The sequence below is a fragment of the Pyrenophora tritici-repentis genome, chromosome 9 (genome assembly GCF_003171515.1).
Source record: "Pyrenophora tritici-repentis strain M4 chromosome 9, whole genome shotgun sequence".
NCBI classification, from domain to species: Eukaryota; Fungi; Ascomycota; class Dothideomycetes; order Pleosporales; family Pleosporaceae; genus Pyrenophora; species Pyrenophora tritici-repentis.
In genome coordinates, this window is record NC_089398.1 from 2,129,340 (window position 1) to 2,144,475 (window position 15,136).

The 15,136-nt window shown below is 52.6% G+C and overlaps 9 protein-coding genes across 9 annotated transcripts; 3 read left to right on the plus strand and 6 right to left on the minus strand.

Moving 5' to 3' along the window:
• Positions 1–118: 118 nt before the first annotated feature.
• Positions 119–886, plus strand: PtrM4_151720 (uncharacterized protein; the record flags this gene model as incomplete). The annotated part of the gene is made up of 1 exon (XM_066110122.1): positions 119–886. One exon carries the CDS (start codon positions 119–121, stop codon positions 884–886), a length of 768 nt encoding a protein of 255 aa, XP_065960105.1.
• An 80-nt stretch (positions 887–966) lies between these two features.
• On the minus strand, positions 967–1,634 carry PtrM4_151730 (Dimer-Tnp-hAT domain containing protein; the record flags this gene model as incomplete). The annotated part of the gene is made up of 2 exons (XM_066110123.1): positions 967–1,375; positions 1,615–1,634. 2 exons carry the CDS (start codon positions 1,632–1,634, stop codon positions 967–969), a joined length of 429 nt encoding a protein of 142 aa, XP_065960106.1.
• Positions 1,635–2,102: 468 nt separating this feature from the next.
• PtrM4_151740 (uncharacterized protein) lies at positions 2,103–2,637 on the plus strand (the record flags this gene model as incomplete). Its single annotated transcript, XM_066110124.1, has 2 exons — positions 2,103–2,178; positions 2,228–2,637. 2 exons carry the CDS (start codon positions 2,103–2,105, stop codon positions 2,635–2,637), a joined length of 486 nt encoding a protein of 161 aa, XP_065960107.1.
• An 84-nt stretch (positions 2,638–2,721) lies between these two features.
• On the plus strand, positions 2,722–3,897 carry PtrM4_151750 (uncharacterized protein; the record flags this gene model as incomplete). The annotated part of the gene is made up of 2 exons (XM_066110125.1): positions 2,722–3,500; positions 3,582–3,897. The coding sequence occupies 2 exons, from the start codon at positions 2,722–2,724 to the stop codon at positions 3,895–3,897; spliced, it is 1,095 nt and encodes a 364-aa protein (XP_065960108.1).
• A 605-nt stretch (positions 3,898–4,502) lies between these two features.
• Positions 4,503–4,752, minus strand: PtrM4_151760 (uncharacterized protein; the record flags this gene model as incomplete). The annotated part of the gene is made up of 2 exons (XM_066110126.1): positions 4,503–4,507; positions 4,557–4,752. The coding sequence occupies 2 exons, from the start codon at positions 4,750–4,752 to the stop codon at positions 4,503–4,505; spliced, it is 201 nt and encodes a 66-aa protein (XP_065960109.1).
• A 287-nt stretch (positions 4,753–5,039) lies between these two features.
• PtrM4_151770 (uncharacterized protein) lies at positions 5,040–9,287 on the minus strand (the record flags this gene model as incomplete). The annotated part of the gene is made up of 1 exon (XM_066110127.1): positions 5,040–9,287. One exon carries the CDS (start codon positions 9,285–9,287, stop codon positions 5,040–5,042), a length of 4,248 nt encoding a protein of 1,415 aa, XP_065960110.1.
• Positions 9,288–9,421: 134 nt separating this feature from the next.
• Positions 9,422–11,770, minus strand: PtrM4_151780 (uncharacterized protein; the record flags this gene model as incomplete). Its single annotated transcript, XM_001933694.2, has 1 exon — positions 9,422–11,770. One exon carries the CDS (start codon positions 11,768–11,770, stop codon positions 9,422–9,424), a length of 2,349 nt encoding a protein of 782 aa, XP_001933729.2.
• A 617-nt stretch (positions 11,771–12,387) lies between these two features.
• Positions 12,388–14,011, minus strand: PtrM4_151790 (Dimer-Tnp-hAT domain containing protein; the record flags this gene model as incomplete). Its single annotated transcript, XM_066110128.1, has 2 exons — positions 12,388–13,515; positions 13,562–14,011. 2 exons carry the CDS (start codon positions 14,009–14,011, stop codon positions 12,388–12,390), a joined length of 1,578 nt encoding a protein of 525 aa, XP_065960111.1.
• Positions 14,012–14,121: 110 nt separating this feature from the next.
• Positions 14,122–15,051, minus strand: PtrM4_151800 (uncharacterized protein; the record flags this gene model as incomplete). Its single annotated transcript, XM_066110129.1, has 1 exon — positions 14,122–15,051. One exon carries the CDS (start codon positions 15,049–15,051, stop codon positions 14,122–14,124), a length of 930 nt encoding a protein of 309 aa, XP_065960112.1.
• Between the last annotated feature and the right edge of the window lie 85 nt (positions 15,052–15,136).

The window sequence follows — 15,136 nt, forward strand, 5'->3', positions numbered from 1 at the left end:
TAGGTTTGCCGGGCTAGTTCAACTCTACACAGTAGGCGTACAGCCAATTAGCAATAGCGCCCCAGCGGACGTAATCGACGCAAGCATAGCTAGAATCACCCAAGCTATAGGAGATGCAATGCACGCGGCGGGAACACCAAATAGAGAAAAAGGCCACTCCGCCCCATGGTGGACAGAGGACTGTAGAGTGGCGTATAAGCGGCATATCCAGGAAAAGTCGGACTATGGCCAATCCCCCTCAGAAGCCACCCGTGCGTTCCTAGCTACGGTACGAAAAGCCAAGAGAACGTACTGGCAGCAGCGCATAGACGGCTGTAATAACGACAAAGATCTATACAAGCTAGTAGGCTGGCATAAACTATCATTCGACCAACGGGACACCCCACTTGTAATCGAAGGTAGGACAATCACAGCACCACTCGAGAAAGCTGAGGCACTTAGAGAGGCAATCCTCGACCGTTTTTCGGCGGAGGACGACCTCCTAGAACCACCGCCTCTTGACAACGACCCGCAAACCACGCCACTACCATGGGACACATACATATCGATGGAGGAGACTGAACGCTACGTGATTGGAGTATCTAGCACCTCCCCAGGACCCGATCAGGTGACCGTCCGACTCCTAAAGGCATGCTGGGAACACATTAGACACCTAGTGCTAGGCATCTACCGGGCGTGCATGGAACAAGGCCACTACCCAGCCGCCTGGAAGACGGTAGAAGTGGCCATGATACCCAAAGTCGGGAAGAAGGATAAGTCCTCACCCAGATCAATGAGACCAATTGCCACAGATGTCAATGAGCAAGCTGAGCGAGCTCAGCCAATTGGCTTGCTCAGCCAATTGAGCGGAGGCCAGCAGCTCGCTCGGCTCGCTCGGATTGGCTGAAACAGGGCTGTCAGCTCGCTCGGCTTGATGGGCTCAGTCCCGATTAGGAAAGTTATATAGAAACCTTGGTGTTGAGTTTCTCAGCTAATATCCCACTTATGTACACCGTATTTCGCGTCCATCTCCTCATCGCTGATAACCCCCTTTACAGGCACCTCACCACTGCCAAATCCAGCTCTTATCCATCGTCGATCGCACTGTATTGCTGCTAGAAGTTGCGGAGAAATGCTGCGCCGACGGGGCTCGAGGAGGTCACCCAGCTCGCTGAATAAGCGCTCACACTCACAGCTTGAGCCTGGGATTGATAGCATGTCGATAGCAAATTTGCTAAGGCTAGGGTGGCGATCGCGGAGTTCTACCCAGTATTTTATAGGGTCGACGCCCTCGCCAGCGATCGGTTCGCTGCGTTTCCAAGCCTCATATTCATCTTCCTCGTTCTCCGTAAGCCCTGCAGGCTCAATAAAGTTGTTGATAAAGTTGCCGCGATTTCTGGAGCATTAACGCGTGTTCTTTTTGCTGGCATTATAGCAACGGCGAGGTAGATAGTAGCTGCAAATAGAGACGCGTTGATGGAGTATAGATGAGTGTGGTGGGTGATAAGTAGTAAGTGAAGTGTCGCAAAAGGAGAATATTGTTGCCAGGCGGTTAGCCGGAAATTTAGTAGCTTATTTGCTAGAAATATAGCAAAAAAGAGTGTATTTTATGTTATAACTAGGTTTCGAACTTACGCACTACACCTAAAAATCATCGTGAGATTGCCCCTCCACCAAGTCCTTCAGCCCCAAGTTTCCAACCGCCCCATCTAACCAAGCTAAGCAAGCTGACTGAGCGAGCGCCTATCCCTAAGCTCGCTCGGCTTGCAAGCGCGCATTGCGCGCTCAGCTCATTCGGCTTGGTCAAAACGTCCAAGCCGAGCGAGCTGAGCGAGCCGGCTCGCTCGTTGACAAGTATGCATAGACCTTACCTTCTCGAATATCCCCTTTGCCACAACTGAAGTAGCAGAGGACCTACACTGTGGCTCTAACCACTTTACCTTACTCACCACAATCCCCGCTAGAGGGCGCCAACCTCTAGACCAATTCCACTACAGGGTGCCAACAAGACGCCTGCACCAGTTTAACGCTCTAGTTGAACTTCACCTCCAAGCACACCCAATCAGCCCTATCAACACGAAAGCAGACATTGAGTCATCTATTGCTAGCTTAGAAAGAACCCTATGGGCCGCGCTCAAGGGCGCTGGCACACCAGACAGGGCAAAAGGTCACTCAGCACCATAGTGGACAGAAGATTGCGTAGAAGCCCACAGCTGGCACCGGGCTGCCAGGAACTTAGCAGAACCAGGGACGGTCCCAATCGAAACCAGGGAGTTCCTTGCCGTCGTGCGGAAAGCGAAGAAGGAGTACTGGGCGAACCGGATTAACAATATCACTACAGATGAGGAGTTATATAGCCTGCTAGGTTGGCATAAACTTACCCTAGGACAGCAGGACATCCCACTTATCGTGAACAACCAAACCATCTCAGACCCACTAGAAAAAGCCGAAGCCCTGCGGGTGGAAATCCTGGACCGGTTCAGCGCTGAGGACGACCTGCCGGAGCCAGTATGGCCTACCGAAACACCGGCGGGTACACTGCCATGGGACACCCACATCCCTATGGAAGAAGTCGAGAGAAGCACTATTGGGGTGTCCAGCACCTCGCCAGGCACCGATCGAATCACCGTCCGGCTTCTCAAGACCTGCTGGGCTTAGGTTAGGACCTACATCCGCTCTATCTTTCAGAAGTGCCTTGAGCTCTGCTACTTCCCCACAGCCTGGAAAACGGCCGAAGTCGCCATGATACTAAAGGTCGGCAAGAAGGACCGCACCTCCCCAAGATCCATGCGTCTAATAGCCCTCCTATCCTGCCTAGGCAAAGGACTTGAACGGGTTGTAGCAAGACGGCTGGCCTGGACCGCAATGACTCACGAGATACTCAGCCCCCAGCATGTAGGCGCGCTCCCGAAACGCTCTGCAATAGACCTGCTGGCCTCCTTCACACACGATACACAAAGAGCTTGGGCATTGGGCAAGAAGGTGACTATGGTTACTATGGACGTTCAAGGAGCCTTTGACGCACTTCTTAAGAACCGGCTACTCGTCCGCATGGCAAAGCAGGGCTGGCCAGACCTAGTGCTCAAATTTGTCAACAGTTTCCTCACAGATCGCAAAGTCAGGGTTAGATTAGGCAAGGCAACCACCCAGTGCTACACCGTGGCCTGCGGAACACCCCAAGGATCACCACTGTCCCCAGTCCTCTACACACTATACCTAGCAGAGCTTCTAAACCAGGACACAACCCGCCGCTTCGGGTATGCTGACGACGTCTGCATATACCGGGCCTCGAACTCTCTGGATGAAAACGTTCGCCTGCTGGCAGAAGATGTCAGAGCTATCAACGAGTGGGGTGCAGCAAACAAGGTTGCCTTCGCACCAGAAAAGTTGGAAATAATGCACCTCACTAGGCAATGGGATAACTATTCCCCGCCCTGTGTTGTGGACGACTCCCTCACCATTACACCAATTACAGATCAGGACGACGGAGTCCAACCCGCCTGCCGATGGCTGGGGGTCTAGTTTGATCGAAAGCTTAACTTCAAAAGACACGTTGAAACGAGAGCAGCGACAGCCCGCAAAGTTGCCCATCACATCCGTAGTCTTGCCAACACAGTTAATGGCCCCCCAGCCTCAGCCCTCCGCAAAGCAGTCACTACCTGCATAATGCTATGTCTCCTCTACGGAGCAGAAGCATGGTTTGAAGGCCGCACCAAGAACCCTCTGACCAACCGATCGGACCAACCGCCCGTAGTTAGCACTAGGATTAGCTGGCACCTCAAAGCCCTCAACCAGACACTCACCATCGCGGCTCGCGCTATCCTCCCTGCCTGGAAAACCTATCCAGGATGGGCACTCTTTCGAGCAGAGATGCCAACAATCAAATCAATCAAGCTTCAGGCCCTATACTTGCTTTGATTGACGTTTTCTTGGTGTTGAGCTTGCTTTGATGGGCTTGATAGGTCGATCAGTGAGGCTTGATTGGTGAGCTTGATGGGCTTGATCGCTAGGTAGCCTTAGGAAGCTCCGAAGAGTGAAAAGGCGGTTTCTGGAGCCAAAAAAAGGCAAAACGAGAAGTTAGTATAGAGTTTCGAACACAAAGCAAAAAAGGCCGCAACTATCTGCTCTAGAGAGAGGTCCTTCTAGGAGCGCGTTTGAGGGAGAATAGCAGTGTTGCGTAGTATATAACCTGAAGTCTTATTGCGCGCGAGTAATCAAGAAAAGATAAGATTGTATCGCTATCGCCGTTGAAACCCAGCTACTCGGGAGTCTCTACGTTGAGCAGAGTGCTCACAAGCTATCCTCATCGTTCACTAGCAGTATATGCCCCAACAGCAGTATACAGCAGGGACAGTAACCTCTCTAAGGCCTTTGGATAGGATATATCGAAGCTTAAGACTCATTAATCGACGCGGAGGCAGGCGGTATTATTCAGTGGATGGGCGTTGTAAGGTAGGCGAGACGTCTATTTTAAGAAGTAGTCAGCTACGCTCTGCTAGGTATATTGAAGCTGTAAGAAGCAGCTATCCTGATGACCCTAGAGGTCGTAGACGAGGATGGAGATGGGCTGTACTTACCGGAATCGCTAGGTTGCTCCCACGCTGTGAGGTTGTACAACTGCTCAAGGTCGTGATCTGAGAGTTGGCTTGTAGCTGACGTCGGCAGCTTTATGCCAGCGGCATTCCAAGCCCGTACACATTGAAGCGCGGCGAGTAGTTGTGACCCAATCTTGCGCCGTCGCGGAGCAAGTAGATCTCCTAGTTCACTAAACATGCGCTCGCACTCGCAACTGCTGTAAAGGCACTAGTACACTGCAATAGTTAGGATGCCTCTAATAAGTGAGATTGTGTGTACAGATCTATATACAAGTACGAGGGGAACTTTATTATTCCTCGCACGGGCCAACTGCCAGCGTGGCACGTGATTGTATGGCACGTGATCGCGTGAGGGATCGTAGGTTTGATCCATCACACTACCCCCCCTTCAAAAAAAAGCAGGTTCCGTCGCTTAAAGTAATTAAAAAGAGTTGTCTAGCTTGCTTTGCAAAAGCTTCTGTAAGCCTAAACAGCAATGTTGCCGGTATTGCGAAAGCTACGCGGGCCAATAGTCTCCTCCGTCTGCTGTATCGTCGGGGCTCCTGGTGGAGGCTTAGGATTGTTAGAGGATGCGATCACTGTAATCATAAGTAAATCCTGTTTGCCTGCGAGCGTCGCAAACTTTCGATGTGGTCCTGGAGCTTTAGGGCGGGACTCATGGTACTGTTGGACAATGTCTGCGGAGTCCACCAGGTTCATGTATGGTTCCCAAGATGGGTTGTCGGTGCCGGCGGGGTAGTTGGTCCATCGCACTAAGTATTGGAGAAGACCGCTGCGAGAGTAGGGGTCTTTAAGTCTCTTGTTGACGCGGGAGTCTAGGACGGCTTCCACTTCATAGCTTGTACCATCTTCCTCGTCGGGATCGGCGAACTCAGCTGGTGCGGAATCGCGCAGTTGACCAGGCAGCGGAGCCTCCTCGTGTAAGTGTAGTAACCACGGGTGGAAGACGTTGTGGAGCTTGCCCATCTCTGGAGGCAGGAGTAGTTCGTAAGCCATATTGTCAATGACGCGTGTGACAGTGAAGGGACCGCGGTTCTTGAAGTCAAGTGATAGACTAGGACGTGTAGTACGGAAGTTACGGGCGTCCAACATAACTTGATCGCCGACCTTAAACTCAGGCGCTGGGAGCCGGGCGTCGTTTGCGTATTCCGCCTGTTTAGCTTGTGACCATTGTAGTTCGAGCCGAAGGGCTTTGCGTAGCGCGTCTAGCTTTTCTGCAAACTTGTTGGCGTTGTCTTGATCTCTGCGAGCTGGGGCAGTGAGACCAGTGTTCACCTTAGGTGGTTCAAGACCAGACTTCGGGTCATAGCCCTTAGTGAGGCGGAAAGCGGTAGTCCCAGTACTAGCGTTGATGGCGTTGTTAGCTTCGAACTCTGCCATAGGAAGAAAGAGAGCCCAGTTGTCTTGCTCGTAGTTAATATATGACCGGAGGTATTGTTTTAGCCAAGCGTTGGCGTTCTCCGTCTGCCCATCGGTTTCTGGGTGATAGCCCGTTGACAACTTTGGCTTGGTACCCAGTCGTTGACAAAGACGTGTCCAGAAATGGGAGAGGAACTGGGCTCCACGGTCGCTGACGATGCTGTCGGGATATCCCTCCTCACGCCACACGTACTCGACGAAGGCTTTCACAAGGGTATCAACCTTTAGGTCCACCACAGGTATAAACTTCTTCTTCTTGCTAAGCCGATCAACAATCACTAAGACGTTGGTATATGTGCGGCCGTTATCGGTGCAAGGAGGCAGGTGCGTGATATAGTCCATGCTGATGCTACTCCAATATCGCTCAGGTATCGGGAGTGGATGTAGGAGCCCGTGTTTCCCATCGCGGTAAGATTTCGATCTCCGACAGGCCAAACAGTTCTTGACGTACTGTGCTACATCATTTATCATCTTCGGCCAGTAGTACCAGCGGTTTAACATGTCGTAGCTACCGTGTTTGCCGCTATGGCCACCGCAATAGGATCGGTGTACGCGTTCGATGATCCGGGTGCGCAGGGTGCCTGATTCGGGGATGTAGACCTTCTTCTTGACATAGAAGACTCCGTCGTGTATTGAGCAATCACCAAGCTCTAAGCGTATCCTGTTTGGACCGTGAATTAGGTGGTACGGGATGCGGCGCTGGCCATCAGCTTTGGCTTTGAGGATAACTTGAACGATGTCGTCATCCGGGTAAGCTTGTCGAACGGTCTGGAGGATATTGGCTTCGTCCAGCGACGTGTCCGGCTCCGTAAGCGGTGCAGCGGACGTGTCATCGACCTCCGCTGTGTCTCCGAGAGCGAAGAGGTATTCGTCGCTAAAGTCGTCCGTTTCACTGTCTTGGTACATCATCATGGCCAAGGAGACTGGGGACGTCCGGAGCTCGTCACCGAGGGCGTTGGCCAGATATACAGCGTGTCGGGAGCCACCGTCGAAGTGGAAGCTAAAGGTGGCAACTCGACACTCAGGATCCACCTGGTCAGGCTTGAGGATCACTTGTACCTGGTGTTGACGTCGCTCATCCTCGGCGTTAGCTGGAAGATCGCCCGGTCGGCGAGTGAGTGCGTCGGGCTTAGTTCCTTGTTTACCAGGACGGTATTTGACTCTAAAATTGAACTCAGCTAGGAACTCAGCCCATCGAGCTTGCCGTCGGTTGAGGCGTTTGGTTGTCATGAACGTCTGGAGGGCCTGGTGGTCTGACAATACCAAGATGGGATCATCAGTACCTGACAGTTCAAACCTCCACTCCTCGAATGCTCGAACAATCGCGAGGAGCTCCTTGTCATAGATCTCGTAGTTGCACTCGGCAGGTGTCATCTTATGTGATAAGAACGCTACAGGTCGTAGAACACCTTTGTGCATCTGCGAGAGGATAGCTGCGGTAACGAAGTCCGACGCGTCAGTCTCGAGCCACGTTTCCAAATCTGGGTCAAAGTGGGACAGTACGCCCGCTGTTTTAAACGCAAGCTTTAGCTGTTCAAAGGCTTTCGCAGCTTGTCCATTAGCTTGGAGAGGGAAATGTCGTTGACTACCCTCCTTGGTGAGTTCCGTGAGTGGCTTAGCGATATATGAGAACCCTTTAATAAACCGGCGATAGAAGTTGCAGAAGCCGAGGAAAGACTGCATGTCCTTCACTGATCTCGGCAGTTGCCAATCGAGGACAGTGGAGACCTTCTCCGGATCCATTTCGATGCCGTCGGTGGTGAGGATCAAGCCTAAGTACTTGACTCGCTTGGTTTCGAACTTGCACTTCGTGGGATCCAACGATAGTCCTGCGCCTTGAATCTTGCGGAGAACCTTTAGGACATGCGAACGGTGGTCTTTCTCGTTGTCGCTATATATAAGTATGTCGTCTAGGTAGGCGGTACATATAACGTCCAAGTATTCGCGCAGCGTTTCGTTGATGAAGTTTTGGAACGTCCCTGGTGCATTGCACAGTCCAAAGGGCATGACCATATACTCATAGAGTCCGTACCGGGTGAGGAAGGCGGTTTTCTCTTCGTCACCTTCTTTAATCCGAACGGTGTTGAAAGCGGCTACAACATCGACGAGAGACATAATCTGAACTTTGGCCATGCGCGCTAGAGTTTCTTTGATGGCTGGTGGCGCATTTCGATTCTTCTTAGTGACGTTGTTGAGTGCTCGGTAGTCGACACATATGCGGAGACCTCCTCCAGGTTTCTTGACGATCAAGACAGGTGACGCAAACGGGGAGTTACTGGCCTTGATTAAGCCCTTTTGCAGCATGTCATCGATATACTTCTTAACAGCCTCAGTCTCGGTACGAGTGAGTCCGTAGACATGAGGCTTAGGGGGCGTAGTGTCAGGAAGCAGGTCGATGGGGTGGTCGACTCCTGGTCTTCGTTCGGGGAGTTGATGAGCCAGATGAGGGTTGAACAGATCAGGTAGTTCGTCCAACACCCACTCAGGTACCAGCTGGCCAATCTGGTCTCTAGTCATGTAAGGTTGCTCCATCTTGTGCATGTACTTCTCAAAGTCAGTTTGCGAGACTGCGGCTACGCCGATGCCTTCTCGGTCTTCATCGGGGGGCTTCGCAAGCTTGGCCCAATGGCGGGGTTCCAACCATATGACCTGGTCAGGATGTTTGGCTGCGAGTGCGGTTGCAGCGGCAGCGGAGATGAGGTAGATATCAGCCATAGTCTCCTCAGTCGTCACCTTACCATCCTTGTTCGTCTTAGTAGTGGTGTCGCCTGTCTGGTAGTCTCCCTTGACTAGTTGTACGTGACTGTGACAAACTCCGTTTTCGTAAACCGTCTCTGGGAGTCCTTCGTGGAGGCAGTTAAGTTTGCACCCTGCCTTAGCGAAGGTGAGTGATCGCTGGTCGCCAAAGTGGAGGGCAGGCTGGTGATAGTCCATCCAATTCATGCCTAGGATAACGTCGTACTTGCCGATATTGGTGACGTAGCATAGGACGTTGTGCGTATGGCTTCCGTGTCGGACGGGCAGATCAACGGCCTGGGTAAGCTTGTCCACTTCTCCGCCGTTGGCTAGTGACAATCGAATGGGTTTGGCCACAGGCATAGTATCTAGGCGGTGTTGGTTAACCCATGACTGATTGACGAAGCATGCGCTGGCTCCCGTGTCGATAAGGGTAGAAATCGGTTGCCAACAATCAGGTCGCGTGAGAGCGGAGCCGGGAAACTCGAGTTGTCGGCTGAAGTCTTTAGAAGGCTTGCCTCCGATGGAGGCGGAGGACACGAAGTGGACCTCCGTCATAGTTGGCGTTTCGTCAGGGGCGAGCAGCAAGGCTGCAGCGATCTCGAAACGGCGATGCTGGTTTCGAACACGGCGCTGGTGTATTTTTGCGTTACGCCAATTGAGCTCCCGCACGCGGCTCTGCGCGGGAGCCCCTAATTTAAATGCTCAAGTAGTTCCTCGTTGTTGACGTAGAAGCCATCGTCATCCACTAAGTCGTTGTCGTCCAGCGGCTCCTCAGTATCCTCGTCTCGCTCCTCTTCGTTGGAAGCGTCGAGAGCATTGATGTACAAAGAAGCCAGTGCGGGGATTTGGTGAGAAGGAGTGAAGGGCTTGCCGCGGCAGGGGGCAGTCTCGTGCCTCATCTGATGGTCATCCTTGCCACATTTGAAGCAGAGCTTCAAGTCAGCTAGACGCTTCTTGTCTTTCTCTGACCGCTCGAAGGCCATCTTCTTGTACGTATGCGTGCTGGCGGCGTTGTTGTGACCTGGAGTGTCGGGTGTCCGGAAGGTGACCAACTTTTGGGTACGGCTAGCACCAGCGGTCTTCGTAACGGGAGTTAATTTTCGGCCAGCGTCAATCTGTTGATGTCCCTGGTCGATGTGTTGCGCTCGCAGCAAGAAGGACTGGATGGTCTCATCCTTGTGAGATCCGGCAGTGGTCGCGATAGCTAACCCGGGTCGCATGAACTCGCGAGCGTATCGGATCTGGGTCGCGTTCTTGTGTTTGAGGATTCGCATGCAAGAGGTGAACTTAGACTTCCACTCCATGAACTTCTGTCCAGACTTGTAGCGGAGCGAGCCGTCGGCGATGAGGGTTTCGGCGTCAGCTTCCCGATCATAGGTGAGATACTGGCTGTCGAGAGTCTCTAGGAAATCTAGGAAATGGCGAGCTTTGACATCTCGGATGTGCTCGTAAGCTTCGCCTTGAATGCGGAACTTGAGGTAGTCAACCGCTTGCCAGTCCTCTGGGTATGTGCGACACTTGGCCACTGCCATCTCGCGCCACCGCTCGTAGTCGTCGTCGACCTTGCCCTTGAACGTCTCAAGTTCTGGGAGTTTGTAAGAGAATCCTCCACCGGCGGTAGAGGGCGCGACGGGCGGCGGTCGCGGTACTGTAGGAGCGGGGGCGTATGGGTTCGATGATGGAGGAGGTAGCGAGGCGTCGCGCACGGGAGTACGGTTATCCCATGGGGTGTACCCAGCTCGGCGAGGATCTTGTGAGAGTTGGTCAGCGGTACCATCTACAGGTCGCTGTAGCAAAACGCTTGATTGTACAGGCCGTACTGGGTCGTAAGATCGCTCGCGCCGCCAGAGGGTGTACGGCTGATAGTTGGGTTCATGTTGCAGCAGTCGGTCGGTGACCGTTTTTGTCTCACGTCTAGCCTCGGTGAGCTGGAGGTTGAGCTCATCGTAAGCCTTATCCTTAAGGGCGAGAGCTTCGTTCTTGTTCGCCTCCATGTTAGAGTACTTGACATCATACTGGTTAAGCTCGATAGAATAGCGATCAGCTTGTCCTTTGAACTTGTCGCAGAGCTCAGCGTTGGCCTTAGCTTGGTCTGCCCACCAGTCGGCGCTGTCAGACTCCTCCTTGAGCTTCTGTGCCAACTCTGCGTAGTTAGGACCGCTCTCCGGTTCATCGGCTCGGCGGGATAGGTCCTCAACCTTCTGCTTGAGTTCATTGCGTTCGGTGGCGGCAAGGTCGCGCTCAGCGGCGAGGGCTTTGAAGGCGGGGTCATCGCGAACGTTGGGGAGTTGTTCTGACGCAGCTTTGAGCTTTCCGATGTCCGAGGTGAGGCGTCGGATCTCTGTCAGCTTCTCCTTGTACAGGTTGCTGCTAACCATGCCAACTTGTAGTTGTTTACTGTTCGAAGTTTCATCAAGGGCTGCTTCAACATTCGCTAGTCGGTCTCGTAGAGCTTGAGTCTCTCCTTCATTGCGGTCCACAGTCTGCAGATGCCTATTGATGGCGTCAGTGCAGTTGCGTAGGGAGACTAGCGTAGAGACAATAAATCGCCACCAGAAGTCGGGACGATCCTTCACGTTCTTCTGGAGGTTACTAGAGTTAGTGACAGTGAAGTCGTTGATGTTGTGGGTGATGTTGCCATCAGTGCGGATTCGGCCTGTGCTAAGGGAGTAAAAGGCATTGCTGTGCTCGTCAGGTTCGGGATCCTCTTGTAATTCGAACCACTCGGTGTCAACGGTATAACGGAGGTAAACGTAGTTAGAATCTTTGAGGTATTCGAGCAGGACGTCGTTGATTTCGATGCCGACAATCTCGCGTGTAGCAGTCATGGGCTCTAGGTCGCCGCTAGCTGATACTGATGGCTGGGATGACGGATGGGCTGCCAGAAGCATGCTCTCTCGGCGGTTGGAGAGGCAAGCTCGTACTGGTACGAGAGGCGGGCCCATCTGTGATTGAGTAGGATCCTGGGAAGCTTGCCCGAAGGTGGCACCGGTGGCTGAGGTACCTTGGGTATTCTGGGTATTGGCCGGGTTTGCCATCGCGATGATCTTTTCGTGTGTGTTGCGCAGGGCTGACCGTAGGGTCGCGCTTCTCGAAGCTCGATGCCTTGCCTTCTGCCTACTTGTCCGTTGATGTAGGTGGACCTGTCCTTTACCAGCGTTGGTGACAACCCCCACGAGCAATACTTGCCTGTTGAGCCTGGTGTCTCTGGTCTTTTCGTGTGTTGCGCAGGGCTTACCGTAGGGTCGCGCTTCTCGAAGCTCGATGCCTTGCCCTCTGCCTACTTGTCCGTTGATGTAGGTGGACCTGTCCTCTACCAGCGTTGGTGACAACCCTCACGAGCAATACTTGCTTGTTGAGCCTGGTGTCTCCACCCGTGGGCTTCTAGCGCAATACTTTGCGATCCTCGTCGTCAAGACCTAACCCGTCGCAGAACGTCTTGTTCTGCCCGATGTAGCAAGTCGCAGTTGCTCAATCGGCGGCGGCGCTCGGCGCGGACGGTGTTTCTGATAACTGAGCCTGATGCGAAGTATCCTAGGTATGTAGGGGTTGACACACAATAGTGTAAAGGCACTAGTACACTGCAATAGTTAGGATGCCTCTAATAAGTGAGATTGTGTGTACAGATCTATATACAAGTACGAGGGGAACTTTATTATTCCTCGCACGGGCCAACTGCCAGCGTGGCACGTGATTGTATGGCACGTGATCGCGTGAGGGATCGTAGGTTTGATCCATCACAACTGCTCGCTGGAATACTCAACACGTCAATCGCAAAGCGTGAGAGGTCGGGATACTTAGACTGAAGCTGTACCCAGTACTTGATAGGGTTGCCGTCAACGTTAGGGCTGTTGTGCTGCTTACTCGTCCACTTTGGCTCCAATTTGCGCCACCTGTCGTACTCATCTGTGAGCTCATCATCGTCCTCGCTATCGCTTATGATGTACGAGATAGCCTCGTCAATAGCGCCGTTATCACGCTCTTTTGAGGGCTTTGTTGGAGGAGTAGAGGTCGTATACTCTGCCCAAAGAGCACGAAAGTCAGCCATACAGGCGACGAGCCACTCAGGCTTATCACGCCACGCCTTCTCGCAATAGCGTCGATAGTACGGGTGAAGAGCGCAGGCCGCAAAGTACGCGGGTGAGTCGTCGAGTTTACTGTAGTAGTCGTTGAGCTTCTCCCACGCTGCGCGAAAGTTGATAGAGATGTGATCTTCAGGCGCCTCGCGCTGCTCAAAATCAACCCTCTCGTACTGCCGGAGACGCTGCTCAAAGCGCCCCATAAGGAACTCAAACACTGGTATAACCTCGTATATCGCACCGAAACGGCCACATTTGCCTCTGCCTTCAAGGCGCTTTGTAGCATCTTTCAGCGGCTTCAGCACCTCAATATACTCAGTTATAACAGCCCAATCAGCAGCTGTGAGGCCCTTAGATCTCATCCAAGCAGGCGCCTGGGGCTTCTTGTTGTTCTTCGTTCGGGCGTGTGAGTCGGCAACGCGCTGCTGTTCCACGTAGAAACAAACGTAGGAGTTGAACGCGGGTTGTAGTAATACAGCTCTCTCAAACGCTGAACAAAAGGAGTTCCAGCGCGTAACGCAAGGCTTTACAGGCTCGAGTATTTGGAATTTAGCGTCGTCGTCGGCCGGTAAGTCCTGCCTCGCGAGGCGCTGAAAGTTCGCGAACATGTCGTACTGTTGTGGCGTTTTGATGTAGCTAATAACGTCTATAAGCGTGCCTAATGGGCCCTGCTTACGCCACTCGTTGAGGTATTTCTCTTCCTCCTGTACAGCGTTAGAAAGCTTCATTGAAAAGAACAGGTAGACTTACAGCCAAGTTCTCGTCGTTGTTAAAGGCGTCCTTGTTTGAGCCAAATATAATCGACTGGCCAACTAAGTTGATTGTATGAGCGCTACAACGTAGCCGGCGATGCTTAGACTTAAAGCCAAACTTCGCTCCAAGGGTCGCGATAGCAGTGTCGTTATTGAACGCGTTGTCGAGCATAAAGTAGCCAACGTTCTGCGCAGTTATATTAAACTTCTGCAGAGTTTCAGCGACACAATCAGCTATCCTGTCGCCAGTATGGGCACCTGAGAGCTGCGGCAGGTCAATAGCAACGTCCCTAAGGTCGCCCTCAGCCGTGGCAAAGTGAGCGACAATACCGAAGAAGCCACGCTTGCCACCTTTAACGGTCCACCCATCAAAGCTTATATGTATCTTGCTCGCCGCGCAACGCAGCTCATCGACGACCTGAGGCTGCATGAAGTTGTACAGCCTCATCACAAACTGCGCAACGCTCACAGTCCGCAACAATCAATTAAGTGGGTCCTAGAAGGTTCAGATTGGATTGATTGATTACCGCTTTAAGCCTAGTAGTTACCTATAGGAGTTTAAGCCCTACCTAGATAGGTAAGTGGGTCTAGGAGAGTGACCGGATTGAATTGATTGTTGCGGAGTCTAGCAACGCTTGTGCGACTACTCCAGAGCGCCTGCTCAGCTTCAGGATTCGCGAAATGTATCATCCTGCGGAAAGCTGGATCTTCGAACTGGCAGAGGGCGAGGTTGTTGTCAACAAGCCAGCTAACAGCTGCTATTCGAAAGGACTGTACGTCGAAGTTTCCTATCTCGTTCGCAACCCTTTGGCTAACGCCGAAGCCGCCCTTCAGCATCATTTCTAGCGATTTCTGGCCTCCAAGAAGCTGCTGAGGCGGTTGCTCGCCAGCGTTTGTTATTCCATGATCCCTATTTAGGTGCCTCGCAGCAGTACTAGTTGCCTCCGTCGTCTCCGCAAAGCCAGCAGTCGCTGCTTTACGCTTGTGACAGATGTGGCACAGCCAGAATATCCTGTTGGTATTACTGCGGAGAGTAAGCCGATAACCGTAGTTGTATACCCAGCTTTTCTTCTGCTTCTGTGTCCGAAGAGGCTTCATATACCGTGGCAGGCGACTCCAGTTAATGCCATCAAAGTTATCGGCCATACGCGGGTCGAAGTCAGGCTCTGGCTCGCCTTCATCTACCGCTTCAGACGCCGCTGCAGCTACCTCAGAGGCTTCAACAGGCGCGACAATCGCATCTTCGGGTATAGAGTCGCGCAACTGCATCTCGAAATCAACGCCTTGGCTCGCGGCCAGTATAGCTCGACGCGGCGACGTTGGCGGAGTCTCGCGCTGTGTATCCTCGTCGATAACGAAAGGGTGAGATGGCTGCGAAGCTTCGATAGTTATAGGCTGTGATTTACTGCCTTTCTGGCGTTTTGAGCGACCAGCGGCGGCAACAGGAGCGGCAGCAGGGCGTTTACGAGGATGCCTAGGGTCTGGCATAATAGCAACGGGTAGCACTAGGAATAGAACATGTAGAGAATTGTGTTAATCATTGTGCTACGGGAACTAAGATCTATATCTCCGC